The 25,361-nt window shown below is 34.9% G+C and overlaps 1 protein-coding gene across 1 annotated transcript in view; it reads left to right on the forward strand.

The window, feature by feature from the left end:
- Positions 1-25,361, forward strand: part of CDH18 (cadherin 18) — a gene marked incomplete at both ends in the record, with an annotated part of 329,242 nt that overhangs the window by 233,554 nt on the left and 70,327 nt on the right. Inside the window, one exon of the mRNA XM_082621654.1 lies at positions 1,937-2,190. Coding sequence (XP_082477780.1) covers positions 1,937-2,190 — 254 coding nt within the window. The remainder of the gene's footprint in view (positions 1-1,936; positions 2,191-25,361) is intronic.

Raw genomic sequence — 25,361 nt, forward strand, 5'->3', positions numbered from 1 at the left:
AAAATGTAAATGTTAAAAATGAACAGAATACTGTAATAAAAAATAAAGTTGATCAAAACATAATAAAGGTCTATGACATAAATCACAGCAAGATCCTTTTGGACCCACCTCCTAGAGAAATGGAAATAAAAACACAGATAAACAAATGGGACCTAATGAAACTTCAAAGCTTTTGCACAGCAAAGGAAACCATAAACAAGACCAAAAGACAACCCTCAGAATGGGAGAAAATATTTGCAAATGAAGCAACTGACAAAGGATTAATCTCCAAAATTTATAAACAGCTCATGCAGCTCAATAGCAAAAAAACAAACAACCCAATCCAAAAATGGGCAGAAGACTTAAATAGGCATTTCTCCAAAGAAGATATACAGACTGCCAACAAACACATGAAAGAATGCTCAACATCATTAATCATTAGAGAAATGCAAATCAAAACTACAATGAGGTATCATCTCACACCAGTCAGAATGGCCATCATCAAGAAATCTAGAAACAATAAATGCTGGAGAGGGTGTGGAGAAAAGGGAACACTCTTGCACTGCTGGTGGGAATGTGAATTGGTACAGCCACTATGGAGAATGGTATGGAGGTTCCTTAAAAAACTACAAATAGAACTACCATATGACCCAGCAATCCCACTACTGGGCATATACCCTGAGAAAACCATAATTCAAAAAGAGACATGTACCAAAATGTTCATCGCAGCTCTATTCACAATAGCCCGGAGATGGAAACAACCTAAGTGTCCATCATCGGATGAATGGATAAAGAAGATGTGGCACATATATACAATGGAATATTACTCAACCATAAAAAGAAATGAAACTGAGCTATTTGTAATGAGGTGGATAGACCTAGAGTCTGTCATACAGAGTGAAGTAAGTCAGAAAGAGAAAGACAAATACCGTATGCTAACACATATATACGGAATTAAAAAAAAAATGTCATGAAGAACCTAGGGGTAAAACGGGAATAAAGACACAGACCTACTTGAGAATGGACTTGAGGATATGGGGAGGGGGAAGGGTAAGCTGTGACAAAGCGAAAGAGAGGCATGGACATATATACACTACCAAACGTAAGGTAGATAGATAGTGGGAAGCAGCCGCAGAGCACAGGGAGATCAGCTCGGTGCTTTGTGACCGCCTGGAGGGGTGGGATGGGGAGGGTGGGAGGGAGGGAGACGCAGGAGGGAAGGGATGTGGGAACAGATGTATATGTATGACTGATTCACTTTGTTCTAAAGCAGAAACTAATAAAAAAAATTAAAAAAAAAACATAATAAAGGGAATGAAAAAACAAAACTAATACATGAAATGGTATTAGCAGCAAAAAAGAAAGTAAAGAAAATACAATTAAAACAACAAAAATTCAAAAGTCTGTATAAAATCTTTTGCTAAAATTTCAAGAAAATATTGTTGAACTGAAAGTGTAAACATTTATCCAATTTTAAAATAAGATACCAAGTTTAAAACCAGCAAGGTGAAAATAAGATAATAGATACAAATCAATGATGAGAGATAAATTGTTTAAATGCAAAATAAAAAAATGTATTTTTTAAATTTAGCAAATTAGTAGCAAATATTTTAAAAATTAATAATTTAAGTTGTAGAGGAGATAGAAATTACCAGAAGGGACTAAGAATGAGTCTGCAAAAATCAATATTTGTTTGACTGTGGGAAATTTCCTTTTGTTGCTAGTTATCATCGTATTTATGGCTCTGAAAAATCACAATTGATTTAGATTTGAGTTTCCATGATTTCTGCTTTAGGTGTTACTGTTAAGATAAACTTCATAGTTTGTTTATAAATGGAAGTAGACTGACCTAAACTTACTCATGTTTGTTTGTCTGTTTCAAAAAAAGGAAAAGAAAATATTTGTTTGACAAGTGATGGTAGTCATAATATTGGAAACTTTATTTTTTTTCCCACAGCCACTGAACTATGAGAAAAAGAAGTCATATACCCTCAACATAGAAGGAGCCAATACACATCTTGATTTTCGCTTTTCTCACTTGGGTCCTTTTAAAGATGCTACCATGCTGAAGATCATTGTTGGGGATGTAGATGAACCACCACTATTTTCCATGCCTTCCTATGTCATGGAAGTCTATGAAAATGCCAAGATTGGGACTGTTGTTGGCACAGTTTTGGCACAAGATCCCGACAGTGCTAACAGCTTAGTAAGGTATGATATACTTCCACCTTTTAGACATATACAGATTTTATTGACTCTCACAGTAATTTAAAATGAATTAAATAATATTTAAAATATTTCTTTTCTATGTTATTTCCTTTCTTTTTTTTGCATATATACCATTGTATTATTTTTTAACAACTTTATTGGAGTATAATTGCTTTACAATGGTGTGTTAGTTTCTGCAGTATAAAAAAGTGAATTGGCTATATGCATATGTATATCCCCATAACCCCTCCCTCTTTTGTCTCCCTCCCACCCTCCTTATCCCACCCCTCTAGGTGATCACAAAGCAACCAGCTGATCTCCCCGTGCTATGCAGCTGCTTCCCACTAGCTATCTATTTTACATTTGGTAGTGTATATATGTCAATGCCACTCTCTCACTTCGTCTGAACTTACCCTTCCCCCTCCACATGTCATCAAGTCCATTCTGCCTCTTTATTCCTGTCCTTCCCCTAGGTTCATCGAACCTGTTTTTTTTTTTTTTTTAGATTCCATATATATGTGTTAGCATATAGTAATTGTTTTAATCTTTCTGACTTACTTCACTCTGTATGACAGACTATAGGTCCATCCACCTTACTACAAAAAACTCAGTTTCGTTTCTTTTTATGGCTGAGTAATACTCCACTGTACATATGTGCCACATCCTCTTTATCCATTCATCTGTAGATGGACACTTAGGTTGCTTCCATGTCCTGACTATTGTAAATAGAGCTTCAATGAACATTGTGGTACATGACCCTCTTTGAATTATGGTTTTCTCAAGGTATATGCCCAGTAGTGGGATTGCTGGGTCATATGGTAGCTCTATTTTTTAGTTTTTTTAAGGAACCTCCATACTGTTCTCCAGTGGTTGTACCAATTTACATTCCCACCAACAGTGCAAGAGGGGTCCCTTTTCTCCACATCCTCTCCAGCATTTATTGTTTCTAGATATTTTGATGATGGCCATTCTGACTGGTGTGAGGTGATACCTCATTGTAGTTTTGATTTGCATTTCTCTAATAATGAGTGGTGTTGGGCATCTTTTCATGTGTTTGTTGGCAATTTGTATATCTTCTTTGGAGAAATGTCTATTTAGGTCTTCTGCCCATTTTTGGATTGGGTTGTTTGTTGTTTTGATATTGAGCTGCCTGAGCCACTTGCGTATTTGGAGATTAATCCTTTGTCACTTACTTCATTTGCAAATATTTTCTCCCATTCTGAGGGTTGTCTTTTCATCTTGTTTATGGTTTCCTTTGCTGTGCAAAAGCTTTTGTTTCATTAGGTCCCAATTGTATATTTTTATTTTTATTACTATTTCTCTAGGAGGTGGGTCAAAAAGGATCATGCTGTGATTTATAACATAGAGTATTCTGTCTATGTTTTCCAGTAAGAGTTTTTTATTGTCTGGCCTTACATTTAGGACTTTAATCCATTTTGAGTTTAGTTTTGTGTGTGATGTTAGTGAGTGTTCTAATTTCTGTCTTTTACATGTAGTTGTCCAATTCTCCCAGCACCACTTATTGAAGAGGCTGTCTTTTCTCGATTTTATACTCTTGCCTCCTTTATCAAAGATAAGGTGACCATATGTGTGTGGGTGTATCTCTGGGCTTTCTATCCTGTTCCATTGATCTATATTTCTGTTTTTGTGCCAGTATCACACTGTCTTGATTACTGTAGCTTTGTAGTATAATCTGAAGACAGGGAGCCTGATTCCTTCAGCTCTGTTTTTTCTTTCTCAAGATTGCTTTGGCTATATGGGGTCTTTTGTCTTTCCATACAAACTATGACATTTTTCCTTCTAGTTCTATAAAAAATGCCTTTGGTAGTTTGATAGGCATTGCATTGAATCTGTAGATTGCTTTGGATAGTATAGTCATTTTCAAAATCTTGATTTTTCCAATCCAAGAACATTGTATATCTCTCCATCTGTTTGTATCATCTTTAAATTATTTCATCAGTATCTTATAGTTTTCTGCCGACAGGTTTTTGTCTCCCTAAGTAGGTTTATTCCTAGGTATTTTATTATTTTTGTTGCAATGGTAAATGGGAGTATTTCCATAATTTCTCTTTCAGATATTTCATCATTAGTGTATAGGAATGCAAGAGATTTTGGTGCATTAATTTTGTATCCTGACACTCTACCAAATCCATTGATTAGCCCTAGTAGTTTTCTGGTAGCATCTTTAGGATTCTGTAGGTATCGTATCATGTCATTTTCAAACAGTGACAATTTTACTTCTTCTTTTATGATTTGGTTTCCTTTTATTTCTTTTTCTTCTCTGATTGCTGTGGCTACAACTTCCAAAACTATGTTGAGTAATAGTGGTGAGAGTAGGCAACCTTGTCTTTTTCCTGATCTTAGAGGAAATGATTTTAGTTTTTCAACATGAAGAACATTGTTGGCTGTGGGTTTGTCATATATTTCCTTTATTATGTTGAGGTAGATTTCCTCTATGCCTACTTTCTGGAGTGTCTTAATCATAAATGGGTATTGAATTTTGTCAAAAGTTTTTTTTTTTTTTCATCTATTGAGATGATCATATGGTTTTAATCCTTCAATTTATTAATATAGTATATCACATTAACTGACTTGCATATATTGAAGAATCCTTGCATTCCTGGGGTAAACCCCACTTGATCATGATGTATGATTCTTTTAATGTGCTGTCGGATTCTGTTAGCTCATATTTTGTTGAGGATTTTTGCATCTATGTTCATCAGAGATACTGACTTGTAGTTTTCTTTTTTTGTGACGTCTTTGTCTGGTTTTGGTGTCAGGGTGATGTTGCCTCGTAGAATGAGTTTGGGAGTGTTCCTCCCTCTGCTATATTTTGGAAGAGTTTGAGAGGGATAGGTGTTCGCTCTTCTCTAAATGTTTAAGAAAATTCACCTGTGATGCCAGTTGTTCCTGGGCTTTTGTTTGTTGGAAGATTTTTAATCACAATTTCAATTTCAGTGCTCATAGTCAGTCTGTTTATATTTTCTATTTCTTCCTGGTTCAGTCTCAGAAGGTTTTCCTTTTCTAATAATGTGTCCATTTCTTTCAGTGTGTCCATTTTATTGGGATATAGTTGCTTGTAGTAATGTCTCATGATCCTTTGTATTTCTGCAGTGTCAGTTACTTCTCCTTTTTCATTTCTCATTCTGTTGATTTGTGTCTTCTCCCTTTTTTTCTTGATGAGTCTGGCTAATGGTTTATCAATTTTGTTTATCTTCTCAAAGAACCACGTTTCATTGATCTTTGCTATTGTTTCCTTTATTTCATTTTCATTTATCTCTGATCTGATCTTATGACTTCTTTCCTCTGCTAACTTTGGGGGTTTTTTGTTCTTCTTTCTCTAAATGCTTTAGGTTTAAATTTAGGTGGTTTGTTTGAGATTTTTCTTGTTTCTTGAGATAGGATTGTATTGCTATAAACATCCCTCTTAGAACTCCTTTTGCTACATCCCATAGGTTTGGGGTTGTCATGCTTTCATTGCCATTTGTTTCTAGGTATGTTCTTATTTTCTCTTTAATTTCTTCAGTGATCTCTTGGTTATTTAGTAATGTATTGTTTAGCCTCCATGTGTTTGTATTTTTTACAGTTTTTTTTTCCTGTAACTGATATTTAGTCTCATAGTGCTGTGGTCAGAAATGATACTTGATAAGATTTCAATTTTCTTAAATTTACTGAGGCTTGATTTGTGGCACAAGACATGATCTACCCTGGAGAATGTTCTATGAGCACTTGAGAATAAAGTGTATTCAGTTGTTTCTGGATGCAATGTCCTATAAATAGCAGTTAAGTCTATCTTTCTTAATGTGTCATTTAAAGCTTGTGTTTCCTTATTTATTTTCATTTTGGCTGATATGTCCATTGTTTAAAGTGGGATGTTGAAGCTCCCTACTGTTATTGTGTTAATGTCAATTTTCCCTTTTATGGCTGTTAGCATTTGCCATATGTATTGAGGTGCTCCTATGTTTGGTGCATTAATATTTACAACTGTTATATCTTCTTCTTAGGTTGATCCCTTGATCATTATGTAGTGACTTTCTTTGTCTCCTATAATAGTCTTTATTTTAAAGTCTATTTTGTCTGATATGAGAATTGATACTCCAGCTTTATGTTGATTTCCATTTGCATTCAATATCTTTTTCCACCCCCTCACTTTCAGTCTGTGTGGGTCTCTATGTCTGAAGTGGATCTGTTGTAGATAGCATATATTTGGGTCTTGTTTTGTATCCATTCATCCAGTCTATGTCTTTTGGTTGGAACATTTAGTCCATTTATATTTAAAGTTATTATTGAGATATATGTTCCTATTACCATTTTCTTAATTGTTTTTGGTTTGTTATTGTAGGTCTTTTCCTCCTCTTGTGTTTCCTGACTAGAGAAGTTCCTTTAGCATTTGTTGTGAAGCTGGTTTGGTGGTGCAGAATTCTCTTAACTTTTGTTTATCTAAAGGTTTTAATTTCTCCATCAAATCTGAATGAGATCCTTGCTGGGTATATTAATCTTGGTTTAGGTTTTTCCCTTTCATCACTTTAAATATGTCCTGCCACTCCCTTCTGAATTGCAGAATTACTGCTGAAAAATCAGCTGTTAACCTTATGGGGATTCCCATATATGTTATTTGTTGCTTTTCCCATTACTGCTTTTAATATTTTTTCTTTGTATTTAATTTTTGATTCTTTGATTAATATGGGTCTCAGCATGTTTCTCTTTGGGTTTATTCTGTATTGTACTCTCTGTGCTTCCTGGACTTGATTGACCATTTATTTTCCCATGTTAGGAAAGTTTTCCACTATAATCTCTTCAAATATTTTCTCAAACTCTTTCTTTTTCTCTCCTTCTTCTTGGATCCCTATAATTTGCATGTTGGTGCATTTAATTTTGTCCCAGATGTCTCTGTGACTGTCCTCAATTCTTTTCATTCATTTTTCTTTATTCTGCTCCCTGACAGTTATTTCCACCATTTTATCTTCCAGTTCACTTTTCCGTTCTTCTGCCTCAGTTATTCTGATATTGATTCTTTCTAGAGTATTTTTAATTTCAGTAATTGTGTTGTTCATCACTTTGTTTGCTCTTTAGTTATTCTAGATGCTTGTTAAATGTTTCTTGTATTTTCTCTATTCTGTTTCTGAGATTTTGGATCATCTTTACTATCATTACTATGAATTCTTTTTCAGGTAGGTTGCCTATTTTATCTTCATTTATTTGGTCTTGGAGGTTTTTACCTTTTTCCTTTGTCTGTAACTTTTTTTTTTTTGATGGGTGGTGCTGTATTCCTGTCTTACTGGTTGTTTGGCCTGAGACGTCCAGCACTGGATTTTCTAGGCAGTTTGATAAAGCTGGGTCTTGGTGCTGAGATGAGGACCTCTGGGAGGCCTCAATCCAATTAATATTCCCTGGCATCTGAGGTTCTCTCTTAGTCCATTGGTTTGGACTCAGAGTTCCCACCACAGGAGCTTGGGCTAGACCTCCACCCTGGGAACCAATATTTTGCAAGCACCCATTCCCTAGTTTTATCTCTTGGCTCCCATCTAGTCACTTCACATTTTTGGCATCTTTATTCAGAGAGCCTCTTCTCCTGAAGCCACAAAGACAAACTGTCACAGCCACACGTCCCAGCCATATTATTTTCTATTAATATAATTCAACTATAATCTTAGCTGATTCTTTAACTGAATAAATAACAGATGGGTTTCTGTCAAGTTTAGCATACATGTAGCTATCTCCATGAATATACTGGTGACCACACAGATGAGTTTTTTTTTTTTCCATTTGACTTAATAAATGGGAGCATAATTGACTGGAAATATTTAGAGAGAAATATTTAATCACAAAGAAGAGAATCGTTGGTATCTTAGCAATAGGAAGTATAAATACACACACAAAAAAATGAGCGTTTGGGAATAAACATTCAGCTCTGACTCCTTGTTCTGCCACCATGGCTATAAGCCTTTAGGAAATTACTTATCCTTATTTGTGAAAGAACACCACAGATATCTATCTCTCAGAGTTACTGTGAGAGTGTTTCAAGCTATGTGCTTTAAGTGTTAAGCAGAGTGGCCTGCACCTAATAGTCATTCAATAAATTCTAACTTGTCCAAGGCAAGTTAGAGGCTCACTTCTGAAGACAGGAAGACCAATGTGGGAATTCTGGTGATTTGATTTACTAACTGTGTCATCTTATACAGTCATTCAACCTTGTTGAGTTTTGATAGCAAAAATATGAACAAGGAATAATAATGTTGCATACATATATTGAGGGAATTAAATTAGACTGACAGAAAGTATTTAGCATAGTCAGTAAGTGCTCACTGACTAATATTTTATTATTGTCATATGTCATGCAGAGATAATTAAAGGTTTCCTTGCATAATAAGAAGGGTGTTTGGGTTTTTGTTTGTTTGTTTGTTTGTTTATGTCTCAATTATGACAAAATCAAAGAATTGCATAATGTATAAAACTCTTTAGCTACACTGTATTTATACCCTCAGATAATCCTAAGGCCCTAGAAAGTCTGAACTCTGAAACAAATATTTCTGCTTTTTCTGAAGTTTGTCTTCTCACTTTCTTTAGTTCTCATCTATTTTAACAAAAGCTAATATGATAAGTATTCTCCTTGATATCTATGTAAAGTGTTTCCATTTCCTTTTATATAAGCATGATTGTTCTTAAGTTTTTAAAAAATGGCCACAGCACTCATGTCTGGAAAGAAACAATTTTCCAAGCACAGAGGTATATATGAAACAATTCTGCTTCAACTGTGAATGCAATAACATTACCTTGTTAGTTGAGAACCCTTCTGTCACACTGAGAGCAAGAGTTGGGCATTGCTTGAAGCAGGATAGACAAAGTATACAATATAATAGGCATAAACCCAGTTGTGAAAATTGATCTTTAATTAAGTGATGCAAGCAGAAGTTGATATGCTTACTTGTCCAAGCACAGAAAAGACCACGATGCTTCATCATTCCATAGAATGCCATATTTTAATAGCATTTTTGACACTTAATAAGGAAAATGTGTCTACATTGAAAGTTAACGTTATAAAGATATTTATAAATGTGGCCATTTACCAAAAGGGTCCAACAGCTTTTGATAGTAAAAATATTTCATGTTGTGAGTTTGATGTGGAAATATTTGATAAACATTGATGAGACTTTTTAAAAAAAATATAAAACTTGATATTAATGATGCATTCTATATTTTTAATTAAAGGAGGTGGGAGGTACATTGATTTTTAAAAGTGATATTTAAAGCACCTTATTATATGCAAATATTATGATATTCCTCAGGATAAAGAAATTAAACACATGCACACACACAGAGCAGCTTGAAGTCCAGTGGAGAGAAAAAAATTTATATCCTTTGATAAGGGTGATAAAAGTCTCATACATATGTAGGGAATAAGCATGCCTGACCTCTTCCGGAGGGAGTGAGTTGAGGAAGATTGAATTGAAGCTCAAAACCCAGGTTAAGGATTAGACAGGTGAAGAATAGAGAACATAACTGCAGTTTGTTGTGTACACAAGGAGCTTAGTTTACTTGTGCGGGAATAGCAAATAATGAGGTTGTAAAAAGATGCTTTAGAGAGATCATGAAAAGGCTTTGCACTTGGAAAAGGCTTTCCAAGATGACATCTTGGAAATTTATCCTGACAGCAGTGTCAGTGGGGGGAAAAGATAAATCACAGATGCATGAGTGAGTTTAATAAGAAACAGTGATAGGAAGATTGCATTTCAAAATAAATAATAATGAAATTTCAGAATGCTGTAAAGGGTGGATTATATGTTCCTAAAAGGTAGGCCAAAGGAGGAAAAATTGAGGTCAGGAACAAACTTGTTTCAATGTTGCTCTATATATCCCAACATACCAAAAAAAAAACAAAAAACAAACAAAAAAAAACTATTCCACATAAAACAGTGGTCACCCAAGGGCAAATTCCCCCCTACCGGGGGACATTTGACAATGTCTGAAGACGTGTTTGGCTGTCACAACTGCATGTGGAATGCTACCATCATTTGTAGGCAGAGGTCAGGGATGGTTCTGAACATCCTACAACTCAAAACTGAGTCCCCACAACAGAGAATTATCTGGTCCGTAATATCAGTGGTGCTAAGTTTTTAAAACCCTCACCCAGAGTACACCAAACAGGGTAGTACATTGGTAAAATGGGGGTGCTAATTATACTCATGGAAAGAAATTTTAAAAACATATTTTTGGGAAATGCATACCAGCATGTATGTTTCACATATATGTGTATTCATGTGAATGTTTCAACATACGTTTCATTTAGTAAAAAACTACAAAAAATATGTTTATATATAATGGTTCCATTATATTGTTAATTGCCTCGGTAATTGCTCTATATCATTGGGAGCATTTAATTGAACACCAGCTATGTTACACACATTCGCCCAGTTGTTGCTCTGCAAAGGTGACGGGTATATTGTCTTTACATGCAAATATTGAGAAGCACAAATCCATTAGCATGTACATTATCCTTTCTGCTTTGTTTTGGTTAGACAACTAAAATGAATCCTTCCAAAGCTGCCTTAAAATAATCAGACTCCATAGCTGGTGTTTGGGGGCATAACTTACGTAATATTTTTTCTTGATTTTAACAAAAGTGTGTCATTTACATGGGCCTCTAGGTGCAAACAGTGAATAAAGCAGAAAACATTAACAAATACAAAAGTAATGTTCATACTTCCACCTTCCCCAGGGACCAAATATTTGTACTAATTAAGGAGGTGCACATTGAGAGATGTACCTTGCCATGTGCCCTGAAATGCAATTAACTCCAAGTCGGTAGAATTGATAATGAAAGGGAGTTTGAGTCTCACAGACATTTGTGAAAAGCTTCCTGACTTGTCTTTTGTATTTCCATTTTCTAAACTATTAGTAAGATTCTTCATATTTCTAAGAGCATATCATGTCTAGCTTTTGTCTTTTTTAACTCAAAACAAGGATATGCAATTTACAGCAATATCATCATCAACTTTCTTAAAAATAAAATCAGGATCAGGCTATTTACCAGTAGTGAAGAAACCTTGATTTAAACTGGCTGTGCTCACTTGCTGGCATACTGGAAATGGAATTCAGGAATTTCCTGAGTAGCTACTGACAGATGAGCAGTCCTATGATGGACACAAGAAGCAGGAGAGTTTTCTGAAAATGTGGCTATTAAAAACAGTGACCATTTGCTGTTTGTTATCTGTGGGCCAGGGTTTTGTAACAGCATGCCCCAAACACTTGTAACAACCCTAATAAGTCTGCAATATTAGTCCCATTCTATAGATGAAGAAACTAAGGTACAGACAGGTAATTTGGCCAAATTTACATAGTGATAAAGTGGCAGATCCAGAAGTTAAACCCAGTTTTGCTTTACTACAAAATCCCTGCTTTTTTAAAGCCCCTAAATCTGCCTCTTGTATATTTCAATTAATAATAGTAGTAAACTGCATTTACAGAAGTCTGATATCACAAAGTAGGAAACGAATGTTTCCCATGTTCAGATGTGTTTCATATTCTGGGAAAAAGAGATGCTGAAGAGAATTCCATTTTTAACTCTAGCATCTCACGAAAAAACCTGTTCTTTATTTTAGAGTTTCTCCATATTGTAAAGTCAAAGACTTATGCCACTTGTTTAGTGCAACATAAAGAAATTATTGAAGCCCTCAATTAATAATTCTCATAGGATGAAGAGCCTTAGTATGAATTTATATGAGTAAGTATATCCCCCCATCTTTACTTCTTTTCTACTCTGATTTATAAACTGAATTTATCTATACATTTACTTATTGGTAAATATTTTAATATTTTCTTTGTATAGAAACTTTAAAGCCATCAGAAAGAAATATTAAAAATCTTGCATATTTTTTTTCAAATGCTTACCTTGACATTATTTAGGAAACAATAGCCAATATATATGCTAACATAAGAAATAAAATTGTGATCAGGTTTGGAAATATTGGTTAAATTTTAAAAAAAAATCTTCCTAAAATATTTTTAAAAAAATAAAGAATAGTTGCAGAGAATTAGAAGTCATTACTCATCTTGTTTTGAGTTTAATTGTAGCCTCAGAGAATAAATGATTCCAGTATATTCACGGCATCCTTATTAGTGTGTTGTTTTCTTACACATTTCTGAAATTTTCACATAGCTCATGATGAGATGGCAGTTAGGAATATCTCATTAATTTGGAATGTAATAACAGCAAAAAATAGATATTTCAAAATAATGACAAGGTCATGGTAAACTTGAAAAAGAAAGTAAAAAATTTTGATTAAGAAAGTTTAAATACAGGATTCAAACTTCTGAAAAGAAAGACAAGAATACTCAGAAAATGTGCTTCAAAATATATTCATATTAAACTGAGATTTTATTCTGTAGACCAAATTGACTTATAAAAGTTTAGCTTAGTGAAAGTCAAGAATATCTTAATTGGACTTTTAATAGAAAGTTTAATATACCCTCATCAAAACCGTCATAGTCTTCTGATACAAAGGAGATAACTCATTAAGGACATTTTATGCAAACTGAGTTCAGCTAGAAAGCAGGCTTCCATTTAAAACCGGAAGTCTGTCTTTGACTTGTGTTTTGTCATTTATCAATCACATTGCAGATAACAAAGTTAGCACATTTAGATTGACCATTACTTTACTGTTTGTAAACAGTACTGTTTACTGTTAAACATCATGTGACTATGGCATTTGAGAATGTGAAGGGACCTAAAGATTACCGAGACAATCCTGTTCTTACAGAGATGAAGATATCATAGACTAAGATGCCTGAGTGACTGGATCCCAATCACACAGCTAACTAACCATAGAGATTGGATAGAATGTGGTCACTTTTACCATGTTTCAATAAAGATACAGAAGACCACTGAACATTTTTAAATTTGGGGCTCAAATTTACCTAATGGCCTAGTATGTGATGGTAACCACCCCAAATCAGAGTCCTGACACGAGAAGGAGAACCTATTTTCCGGGTGAGCATGTGTAACTCATTTAGCCCTGGAATGAATGCCTAAATCCAGGCTTAGTGACGTCTTTTAGTCTACTGACTGCAGACTAAAACATCCAAATAGCTTTCATGTAAATTTTTCAAAGAAATTTTTAAAAATACTTAAAATGGTCAATAGCATTTCCAGAACTCAAGATTACTGGAATTTTTAAAACCTTAAGTACTAAGAGTCATAAATAACAGGCAGAAACATATTTTCTTGTGTAGCGATTTTACTTCTTTATGTGCTTTTGTTTCTTTGGATCGAGGTTTTGGTTCAGGAAGTTAAAAAGCTTTCCAAAATATCTATGTGCTATGTGTGCTGCCCATTTTATTAAGCACAATACACTATCAAGTGACAAATGATCCCTGTGTTCTATTTTTTTTAGAAAGATTATTTTCTGGATGCATGACTTGTGGAATAAATTACATCCCCAAAATGAGCTAAGGGAATCTTAAACTTGTTTAATGAATCTGAGCTATACAACAGGTGTGTGACTTTTTGTTAAATTAAAGATGAGGCCAAGCTGCTGTAATATCCCAAAGAGTGTATATTGATTAAACTTTATCCCATCTATTGATCATAGTGAATAAAACTTACAAAAACTGTTTTGGAGGCAAAATCTCAAATAAATTTGCTTAACCACTCACATTCTCTATGTACAAGTATCAAAAGTGTGACAACTGAAAGGCATCTACACTTTATTTATTTATTTATTTATTTTTTTAATTTTTTTTTTTTTTTTTTTTTGCGATACATGGGCCTCTCACTGTTGTGGTCTCTCCCGTTGCGGAGCTCAGGCTCTGGACGCACAGGCTCAGCGGCCATGGCTCACAGGCTCAGTCGCTCCGCGGCATGTGGGATCTCCCTGGACCGGGGCATGAACCCGTGTCCCCTGCATCGGCAGGCAGACCCTCAACCACTGCGCAACCAGGGAAACCCGACATCTACACTTTTAGCCAAGTGATGTTTCTCAAAATAAATCACTGTAAGAATAGATTTCCATTACATAAGTTTTAAATTAATTTTTATGGTGAAATGGACAAATTATAATGAAAATAATAAGTGCTTCTGAGGACTGAAATTTTGTTATCAAAGTGAAAAATAACTTTTCTAATGTACTTTAACACGACTGATAATTATCTTGAATCTATGCCTATATAATCAAAGGGAAATTGAGTGTCAAATGATGAACTGGGTCATTTGTTTAAAGTAGCTTCTGTTGAAGAAAATACTTGAATAGAGGTAATCATTACTGAGATTGACTGCTTCCTGTGATCATAACTTGTCTGCCTATTTGCTCACAAATTCTAATTTTAACAATAAATTTTCATTTTATTTCAATGTAATGCATTTTCTTTTCACTTTGCCCATTGCACTAAAACATATTTACTAGAAATATGAAATGGTGCATATATTGAATGACAGAACAGACAGTAGTTGTAGGAATAAAAATTGTAACCCAGGTTTATAAACTATAGTGGCAACTTCGCAAGATCTCCTGTGTTAAAAGGACCCATTTCTCTGCCAGTGTGAAATTAGTCAGGGTTTGAATATGGAATTGTCAAATTACAGGGCTCTAAAGGACTAGTGGACAAATCTGAGCTGGCATAAGCTTAATTGCACTTCCTCTGGTCTATAGCCAGGAGATTATCAGTCCCCCATAGGTAACATCTTACTGATCATTGATCATATAATTTCCTAAGTAGCATTTAGTATATTGGGTTGGCCATAAAGTCCATTTGGGTGTTTCCCTTCAGAAAAACCCAAGCGAACATTTTGACCAGCCCAATGGATATTATCTTGACACCTACTTCATGGAGGATGTGGTGAGATTATAGTAGTGGTCGGGTTATAATGTGCTGTAATCATCATATTAGAGTAGCCCTTGAATCTGCCTCACTATTTCCACCCTCATACTAACCCTTTTGGTCACATATGTTGTAGATTCGTCTAAAGCATCAGCTAGATGTACTATGGAGTGGCTTTTTTTCTTAGATTCAACATGAGGTCTAAAAAAATTGGGTGTTAAAAATGAAAATTGTATTATGACTTAAAATTAGTTTGAGAACTATAAGTTAAATGAAATACTGCAAAAAAATGTACATTTATTTGTCCTTTTTGCAATGTTTAGATATCTCTCAATGAAAGGAAAACACAAACTACATACACACTGTAAAAAAAAAGTTTATTTCCTGAGTTATTATAACAAATTTCAAACACAATATTAAGAATATGTATAAAGGATAATGTTAGGAATCTATAACGTCATAATCTCTATATGAAAACATACTTCTCTTGATAAGTAAAGCATATAACTTATTGGCCTGATTATTTCCACCAAAATATTTACAAAAGAGGTAAAGGCTACAATGAAAGGCCTTACTTAATTTTACATTAGGTATTAACAGGTTCTTCTTTATATTTGTTGAATGCCTGGTTAGTTTATTCATTCGCTTATGAGGCAAAGTCATACACCTATGCTATTCAGGTGGAATAACTTTATTCTCATAAACTTTCCAAATGAAAGTTGACTCATGTGCATGGAGAAGGAAATTAAAAATAATTTAGTTTTCTGACAGATTTCTTTTTTTTTAGAAATGGACAGCAGTTCATGCTATCTGTATGGAGACTCTTGTTCATTCAGTAGTAACCCTTATTCAGATCCCACTGTGTTCAGATACTTTGCCAGAAGAAAAGGACAAACAAAGAAATGAAAAAAAAAATTACTATTTTTGAAGTGTCTCAACAAAATAGACCCATGTTTTCCAAGAAAGAAAAAAAAAGAGAAAACCATCTTAAGAGACATTAAGGCAAATAACAGTTATCTACTGAGGCATATCACTTGATATTCAAGCATAAAATACTTTCATATATTACCTCATTTTATTGTCAAAATAAAATTATGATGTAGGTGGTATCTCCATTATGCTAACAAAGAAAGCTCAGAGAGGTGACACATTCCTTAGGGTCATAGGGCTAATAAGTGGTTTTATCTGTGATGAACATCACGTTTACTTGGTTTCCAAGCCTGTGTTTATTCTTACTATTGATCCATGCTATTTTCACAGTATGATGGATCTATTTTAGAAACAAATTTCCATAGAATTCATCTTTACGCAGTGAATGAATCAAAGCCAGGATCTACAGTTTATTATACACTGAGGAAAATAATATAGGAGATGTTTTTCAGTGGCCTGAAGAGGTTATTACCTCTATGATATCTGAAAATTGGAAAATTTGTTTTGGGTAAACCCTCCTTGGCATTCTTTTCGTCTATTAATCTTTGAAAACCAACCTATGCAGAAGTGCACTGTGGATTGCACTTTTTCCCACCAACCACCTCTAATCTCTCTCTCAAGCCTTCTCTCATTGGTTTAGTTGATGATATGATTGAATCAATATTCATTCCATATCAAAGAATACTTTATTTTAAAGTAAGTTCTTCTACTCTAGTGTAACACTGTGTAGGGGTAGTAATGTTGACTGGGGCATTAACGTGGGAGTGAAAGAGGGAACTTCTGTCTGTCTCCTACCTACATTCTCAACATGAAGCCTCTCTCTTTGTTCCTCTCTTACTAGTCTAATACCAAAATAATAGTTCTAAAATATGCCACCACCCTTCACAAACCAGAGCTAAGATATCTGTCTCTCTCTCATCTGAAATTACTAAATTTTATACTTTCTAGATAATCTCTAATGCACATCTCTCCTGTTACTTATCCTTCAAGACTGATCACACCCATGTTCTCCCTGAAGACTTTAATTGCTTATAATTTTACTCTGACCTCTGATTTTAAACTCTCTGAGCATCAATCAGTATTACCTTGCAAACACTTCCTTTTTCTTTTTTGCCTACTTGTTTTCCTAACTAAATCATGTCTAAATAATTCTCAGGTCTTGCTATTTCCTCTCTTTTAAATATTTCTTTTTCCTTTCTTGTACTTCTTCAAATAAATATCTTTGGAATGAATGGGTAAATCTTCAAATACTTTCTACTTTTAAAAAAATCTTATAAATATTTCTTAATTTTTTAAACTTGTTTTAGGAACAAGTGTTTGTTTTGTTTTTTTAATGTGCTTGCATTTATTTATTTATTTATCTATTTATTTATTTATTTTTGGCCATGCCCTGCAGCATGTGGGATCTTAGTTCCCTGACCAGGGATCAAACCTGCAACTCCTGCAGTGGAAACGTGGTATCCTAACCACTGGACCACCAGGGAATTCCCAATATTTCTTAATTGACAGTATTGATTTTTAATCTCTTGCACTAACTAGCTCTTTTATGTTGAATGAAATTCTCCATCACCCTGTGCATCGGTTTTCTCCTCTATAAAAAAGTGTCTATTAATAGTACCTATCTCATCCAGTTGTTCTGGGTATGTAATAAAATAATGTTTAGAACACACTTAAAGCACAATATAGTACACTGTAAGGGATCCATAAATGTTAGCCTTTTTTATCTCATATCAGTTTGCTTTTTTAAATGACTTATAAATATGTATAAGTGTTTCCTACCATTCTCAAATATCATCTCTATATAGTCTTATGTAAGGGGGAAAGTAGAATGTAAAGAATATCTTTAAACATCTTATCCAGTTATATACACTATAGCCTCAATTTACGTAGGTTCATTTCTTATAGCTATGAACTAAGATATTAAAAAAAAAAATTCTCCAAACTAATTCCTTAGGCTTCATGATCAATCCCGATTTAGAACCTATACCACCTAGGCAAATGGTTACATTATTTTATACTTGCTGGATATATCTAAAAATGTCAAATTAACATTTTCAAAAAACCTTATATATATATATATATATATATATATATATATATATATATATATATATATGTTCATGAAGTAGTAATATGTTGTGTTTACTTTTTGAAGGTTTGTGAAGGAAATCAATGTATTTTATTACAAAAATATTTTGAAAAGTTACCTACTGAGAATATTTTATCTTTTTTTTTGATAAACAGTTTTATGGACCCATATAACTTCTTAATTTTAAATAATTAGCATTGAGTCATTGTAGATATAACTGCCCACCACCCCACCCCAAATAGTTTTGAATAGTTTCTTTCACATTTCTCTTTTCCCTTTTTCTGTGTTTTTATAACTATGGCTAGGCAGAAATCCAAGGGTACTTAAGCACAACTATTTAGTTCTACTTGAGTCGAAATTCAATTGCAATTCCATGAATAAGACTTTTTGGCTTAAAGCATTGTCCTAATATCTAGCCCTTATGTTGCAGATTTCCCAAGAGAGTTAGGTCACATAGAAAACTAAGAAGTAAATAACTTGAGTCTGAGGACACGTGCCTCACATTATACCTACCATTTAAACATAGGTTATATATTTTTCAAATTCAAATAAAAATATATGTATTCTAAAAGTATTTAACCACAAGTACTAGCACTTAATGTTAGAAAGCTCTGTGTGAAGTGCCTAAGAGAGGGGGATTGTTCTGGTGAAGAGGCTGTACATTTTCAAAATCTTAATTTAGCTTATAAACAAAGAAAACTCATTTTCTTCCAGATTGACAGCTGTGAAGTGATCAGATTACTAATATGGGGCATGTTCTTCTATACTACACAGGGTTGCATTGATAGCAATGTAATCTGAGCTTTGCTGAGAGTTGCTGCAGGAAACATTGAAGTTGAATAATATTTTTTTAATCTCAGGTCCAACTTTAGAATACAGGAACCATTATTCTTAAACTACCGCAAAATGGAAAGTATCTTGAAGACAGGTTACTTTAGATGATACAATAACAAGATTGCCAACTGATTACATTTTAAAGGATGTTATTCCTTTCATGTGACAAGATTTCTCACATCTCGTTATCAATTCAGCTTTCATCAGCGTCAGGTCCCTGCGGAAGGATATTATGAGACTGTTTTTTTTTTATTATATAAACTCAAGTCAAAAAAAGTAAATCATCTTTAGGATTCTCTCTATATAGTATCATGTCATCTGCAAACAGTGACAACTTTACTTTTTATTTTCCATTTTGGATTCCTTTTATTTCTTCTTCTTCTCTGATTGCTGTGGCTAAAACTTCCAAAATTATATTGAATAAGAGTGGTGAGAGTGGACAACCTTGTCTTCTTCCTGATCTTAGTGGAAATGCTTTCAGTTTTTCACCATTGAGGACAATATTGGCTGTGGCTTTGTCATATATGGCCTTTATTATGTTGAGGAAAGTTCCCTCTATGCCTACTTTCTACAGGGTTTTTATCATAAATGGGTGTTGAATTTTGTCGAAAGCTTTCTCTGCATCTATTGAGAAGATCATATGTTTTTTCTCCTTCAACTTGTTAATATGGTTTATCACATTGATTGATTTGCATATATTGAAGAATCCTTGCATTTCTGGAATAAACTCACTTGACCATGGTGTATGATCCTTTTAATGTGCTGTTGGATTCTGTTTGCTGGTAATTTGTTGAGGATTTTTGCATCTATGCTCATTAGTGATATTAGCCTGTAGTTTTCTTTCTTTGTGACATCTCTGTCTGGTTTTGGTATCAGGGTGATGGTGGCCTCGTAGAATGAGTTTGGGAGTATTCCTCCCTCTACTAAATTTTGGAAGAGTTTGAGAGAGATAGGTGTTAGCTCTTCGCTAAATGTTTGATAGAATTCGCCTGTGAAGCCATCTCGTCCTGGGCTTTTGTTTGTTGGAAGATTTTTAATAACTGTTTCAATTTCAGTGCTTGTGATTGGTCTGTTCATATTTTCTATTTCTTCCTGGTTCAGTCTCAGCAGGTTGTGCATTTCTAAGAATTTGTCCATTTCTTCCAGGTCGTCCATTTATTGGCATAGAGTTGATTGTAGTAATCTCTCATGATCCTTTGTATTTCTGCAGTGTCAATTGTTACTTCTTATTCATTTCTAATTCTATATGATACTATACATAGAGAATCCTAAAGATGCTACAAGAAAACTACTAGAGCTAATCAATGAATTTGGTAAAGTAGCAGGATACAAAATTAATGCACAGAAATCTCTGGCATTCCTATACAATAATGATGAAAAATCTGAAAATGAAATTAAGAAAACACTCCCATTGGGCTTCCCTGGTGGTGCAATGGTTGAGAGTCTGCCTGCCAATGCAGGGGACACGGGTTCATGCCCCAGCCTGGGAAGATCCCACGTGCCACAGAGTGGCTAGGCCCATGAGCCATGGTTGCTGAGCCTGCACGTCCAGAACCTGTGCTCCACAACGGGAGAGACCACAAGAGTGAGAGGCCCGCGTACTGCAAAAAATTAAAAAAATAAAAGAAAAAAAGAAAAAAAAAAGAAAACACTCCCATTTACCATTACAACATAAATAATAAAATATCTAGGAATAAACCTACCTAAGGAGACAAAAGACCTGTATGCAGAAAATTATAAGACACTGATGAAAGAAATTAAATATGATACAAATATATGGAGAGATATACCATGTTCTTTTTTTTCTTTGTGTGTGGTGGGGGGGGCTTATGTGGACCTCTCACTATTGTGGCCTCTCCGGTTGCATAGCACAGGATGTGGATGAACAGGCTTAGCATCCATGGCTCATGGGTCCAGCCACTCCATGGCATGTGGGATCTTCCTGGACTGGGGCATGAACCCGTGTCCCCTGCATCAGCAAGCAGACTGTCAACCATTGCATCACAAGGGAAGCCCTATACCATGTTCTTTGATTGGAAGATCAACATTGTGAAAATGACTCTACTACCCAAAGCAATCAACAGATTCAATGCAATTCTTATCAAATTACCACTGGCATTTTTCACAGAGCTAGAACAAAAAAATTTCACAATTTGTATGGAAACACACAAGACCCCGAATAGCCAAAGCAATCTTGAGAACAAAAAATGGAGCTGGAGGAATCAGGCTTCCTGACTTCAGACTATACTACAAAGCTACACTAATCAAGACAGCATCATACTGGCACAAAAACAGAAATATAGATCAGTGGAACAGGATAGAAAACACAGAGATAAACCCACACACATATGGTCACCTTATCTTTGGTAAAGGAGGCAAGAATATACAGTGGAGAAAAGACAGCCTCTTCAATAAGTGGTGCTGGGAAAACTGGACAGGGACATGTAAAAGTATGAGATTAGAACACTCCCTAACACCATACACAAAAATAAGCTCAAAATGGATCAAAGACCTAAATGTAAGGCCAGAAACTACCAAACTCTTGGAGGAAAACATAGGCAGAACACTCCATGACATAAATCAAAGCAAGATCCTTTTGGACCCACCTCCTAGAGAAATGGAAGTAGAAAGAAAAATAAACAAAAGGGACCTAATGAAACTTCAAAGCTTTTGCACAGCAAAGGAAACCATAAACAAGACCAAAAGACAACCCTCAGAATGGGAGAAAATATTTGCAAATGAAGCAACTGACAAAGGATTAATCTCCAAAATTTACAAGCAGCTCATGCAGCTCAATAACAAAAATAAAAATAAAAAAACAAACAACCCAATCCAAAAATGGGCAGAAAACCTAAATAAACATTTCTCCAAAGAAGATATACAGATTGCCAACAAACACATGAAAGAATGCTCAACATCATTAATCATCAGAGAAATTCAAATCAAAACTACAATGAGATATCATCTCACACCAGTCAGAATGGCCATCATCAAAAAAAAATCTAGAAACAATAAATACTGGACAGAGTGTGGAGAAAAGGGAACACTCTTGCACTGCTGGTGGGAATGTGAATTTGTACAGCCACTATGGAGAACAGTATGGAGGTTCCTTAAACAACTACGAATAGAACTACCATATGACCCAGCAATCCCACTACTGGGCATATACCCTGAGAAAACCATAATTCAAAAAGAGTCATGTACCAAAATGTTCATTTCAGCTCCATTTACAATAGCCAGGAGATGGAAGCAACCTAAGTGTCCATCACCAGATGAATGGATAAGGAAGATTTGGCACATATATACAATGGAATACTACTCAGCCATAAAAAGAAATGAAACTGAGTTATTTGTAGTGAGGTAGATGGACGTAGAGGCTGTCATATAGAGTGAAGTAAGTCAGAGAGAGAAAAACAAATACCGTATGCTAACACCTGTATATGGAATTTAAGGAAAAAAATATGAAGAACATAGGGGCAAGACGGGAATAAAGACACAGACCTACTAGAGAATGGACTTGAGGATATGGAGAGGGGGAAGGGTAAGCTGTGACAAAGTGAGAGAGTGTCATGGACATAAATACACTACTGAACATAAAATAGATAGCTAGTGGGAAGCAGCCGCATAACACAGGGAGATCAGCTCTGTGCTTTGTGACCACCTAGAGGGTGGGATATGGAGCGTGAGGGAGGGAGACGCAAGAGGGAAGAGATATGGGAACATATGTATATGTATAACTAATTCCCCTTGTTATAAAGAAGAAATAAACACACCATTGTAAAGCAATTATACTCCAATAAAGATGCTAAAAAAATTAAAAAAAATTAAAAAAAAGAAAGTCAGTCAGTTTCTGTGCACCATGGTCTAATGCTTTAGGAAAGCCCAATGGCATACGTCTTTACCACTATTCTTTAGTTTCTGGATCGTGTGTCTCTTTGAATCAGATTTGCTTCGTACCCCTATCTTTTCTCATTTAAATTGATTTTGCATATTGAATTTTCTTTAATTAACATATATTTATTATTAGAACAAACGGTACACAATATAACCAATTCCTTGTTTTGATCACACAGTTTCAAGTGATATGTTCTGTTTCTGTCAGGTGCTATTTTCACTAAATGAGCTCCTAGATTTCTTGGGATGCTCTATAACTTGGATCTCTGTGGTGATATTAATATCTTCTGCTATGTTTGTGCATGTGTGTCCACAGGTTGTTATGAGGTTTATACCTGAGCGATATGTTCTAGGTACCCTGTTAACACCGTATGCCTATGCAAGGCACAGTTTGTATTTCAGTTATGCTTATACTCTGTTGTAGAAAGTATGATGAAGTTTGTAATATTTCCATCACCATAATCACCTATCTTCTGAGATTTTCCTCATGTTAAAATGGAAGAAGTGTCTCTGTTACTTTTAGTGGAAATCCTTATATTTGTGCTCTGGAACACGGTCTGTTCACATTCTCATGAATTTTCTCTTTTTAGATATCCCCCCCCCTTCTTTTTTGTGGCTGCACCACATGGCATGTGGGATCTCAGTTCCCCCATCCCCCCAGGGATCGAACCCCTACCCCCACGTTGGAAGTGTGGAATCTTAAACATTGGAATGCCAGGGAAGTCCCCTTTTTTTTCCTCCCTCTTTAAAATTATTATTTTCTTCAGCAAAGACAGTGACTAATATTTCCCATATCAGAAAAAAAAAATAATTTGTTGAACCCACTTCTCTGATGACATAAGCCACCATTTTTCTCATCTTTACTTCAGGTACTGTTATCCGATAAAATCTCAGGACTCATGGGCTTCCTATATTCACATTCAATATACCTTTGACTCCACTACAGTAAAACTTCCATCCTTTCATATCTTATTGAAACTACTCTTTTCAAATTAGCCAATGATGTCCATCCTGTCAAATACAATTCAGCCTTTACTAACCTCACTCAACTTAATAAAATTTACCTCAGCTGTCCACTTAGAACACTCTTTTCTTTACTTCTATGCCTCCTCTCCCTCCCAGTTTTCCTTCTCCCTTGGGCTGTTCCTCTCCTTTTGCTGGTACCTTCTCCTATTCAGATGCTGGACTGCTTTAGACTCAAAAGTTTGGATGCTGTACTGCTCAATCTTTCCCTTCCTTTTCTCTTACAACTCTCTCTCAGATGAGATTGTTCCCATTACTTTATATTTAGGCTGATCTATCTCAAATTTATATTTCCTGTTCAGAAAGTACACTTGAACTCCACACCCATTTCTAATTTTCTTCTTTTTATTCCATATGTTTATTTAATTGACATCTAAGATATAACATGTCAAAATCATTGATTTCTCCCAAAGGGAATCTTTCCCCTAACATTTTATCCAGCTGCATGAATGGGCTTATTAATTACATGCTAGGTCAAGTATATAGATACAACACAAAAATTGAGTCATTTGTAATTTCTTCTTTTTACCAATGCCACCACAATGAAAAGCTTTATAGGTTATAGTCAATATATAGCACTATTTTACACACTTCTTTTTCTTCTAATTTTTCCACTTTTGTCCATGATGACATCATTTCTTTTCAGAATTGTTTTTAACATTCTACAATGCAAGATTGAATGCAGCCACTGTTATTTTTCCAGAATCTCAATAGATCCATTATTTCCTTTGTTAAATATGTTTTCCCATCGATTTTATAAAAAAAATTAAAACTCTTTACCATGTGCTATAGGATTTGCTCGTCCTATGCCCTAGCCATCCACTTCATTCATTCTGCCAGGTACACTGAAACACCTATCTGTTTTTAAACCAAGTCAAGCTTTTTCTTTAATTTAGATCTTGCACTTTAGTTCCCTATATTCAAACATTCTGCCTCTTGCACTTTTCATGTAATAGTTCATCTTTTTTTCTTCAGGTGTAGATGAAATGTCACTTAAGCTAAGATTAATGATGAGGGAAGAAGTATTAGAGGTTTGAGGAGAAAAAAAAACACCTCATTAAATTGTTTTAGGAATAGTTTGGAACATTTCTAGAACATATGATGATTGTTGACTATATTATTTATTCACATTTATGTTAATTAACTATTGCTGAATAATGTAAAACCCCAAAACTCAGGGTATAGGAAAAAGTCATGTATGACCATGGTGTATGTGTCTGTGGGTTAGCTGAGGATCAGCTGAACTAGGCTGGCTTCTCTTTGCCAAGTCTGCTCATCTCCAGGGGCATTCCTACATTTGCTCATTTACTAGGTACCTCTACTCTAGGATGGGAAGCTGACAGTTCTGCCCTGGGGGCTCATCTTTCTTCTGGGAACCAGTGGACTAGCCCTGGAATGTGCTTCTTATGGTAGTGGCAGAGCATAAGAGGAAACATTTAAAGTCTCATGAAATCTAGACCCAAATGTGGAACAGAACACCATCACTTGCAACTCATTCTATTGCCAAAGTAAGCTGGAGGCCAAAGGTAATAGAAGAGAGCCCTACAAAATTACATGAACTAGTGAGGGAAGAAGATTTGTGGCTGAGGAT

This window comes from Mesoplodon mirus (genome assembly GCF_964341445.2).
Source record: "Mesoplodon mirus genome assembly, chromosome: 5".
NCBI classification, from domain to species: Eukaryota; Metazoa; Chordata; class Mammalia; order Artiodactyla; family Ziphiidae; genus Mesoplodon; species Mesoplodon mirus.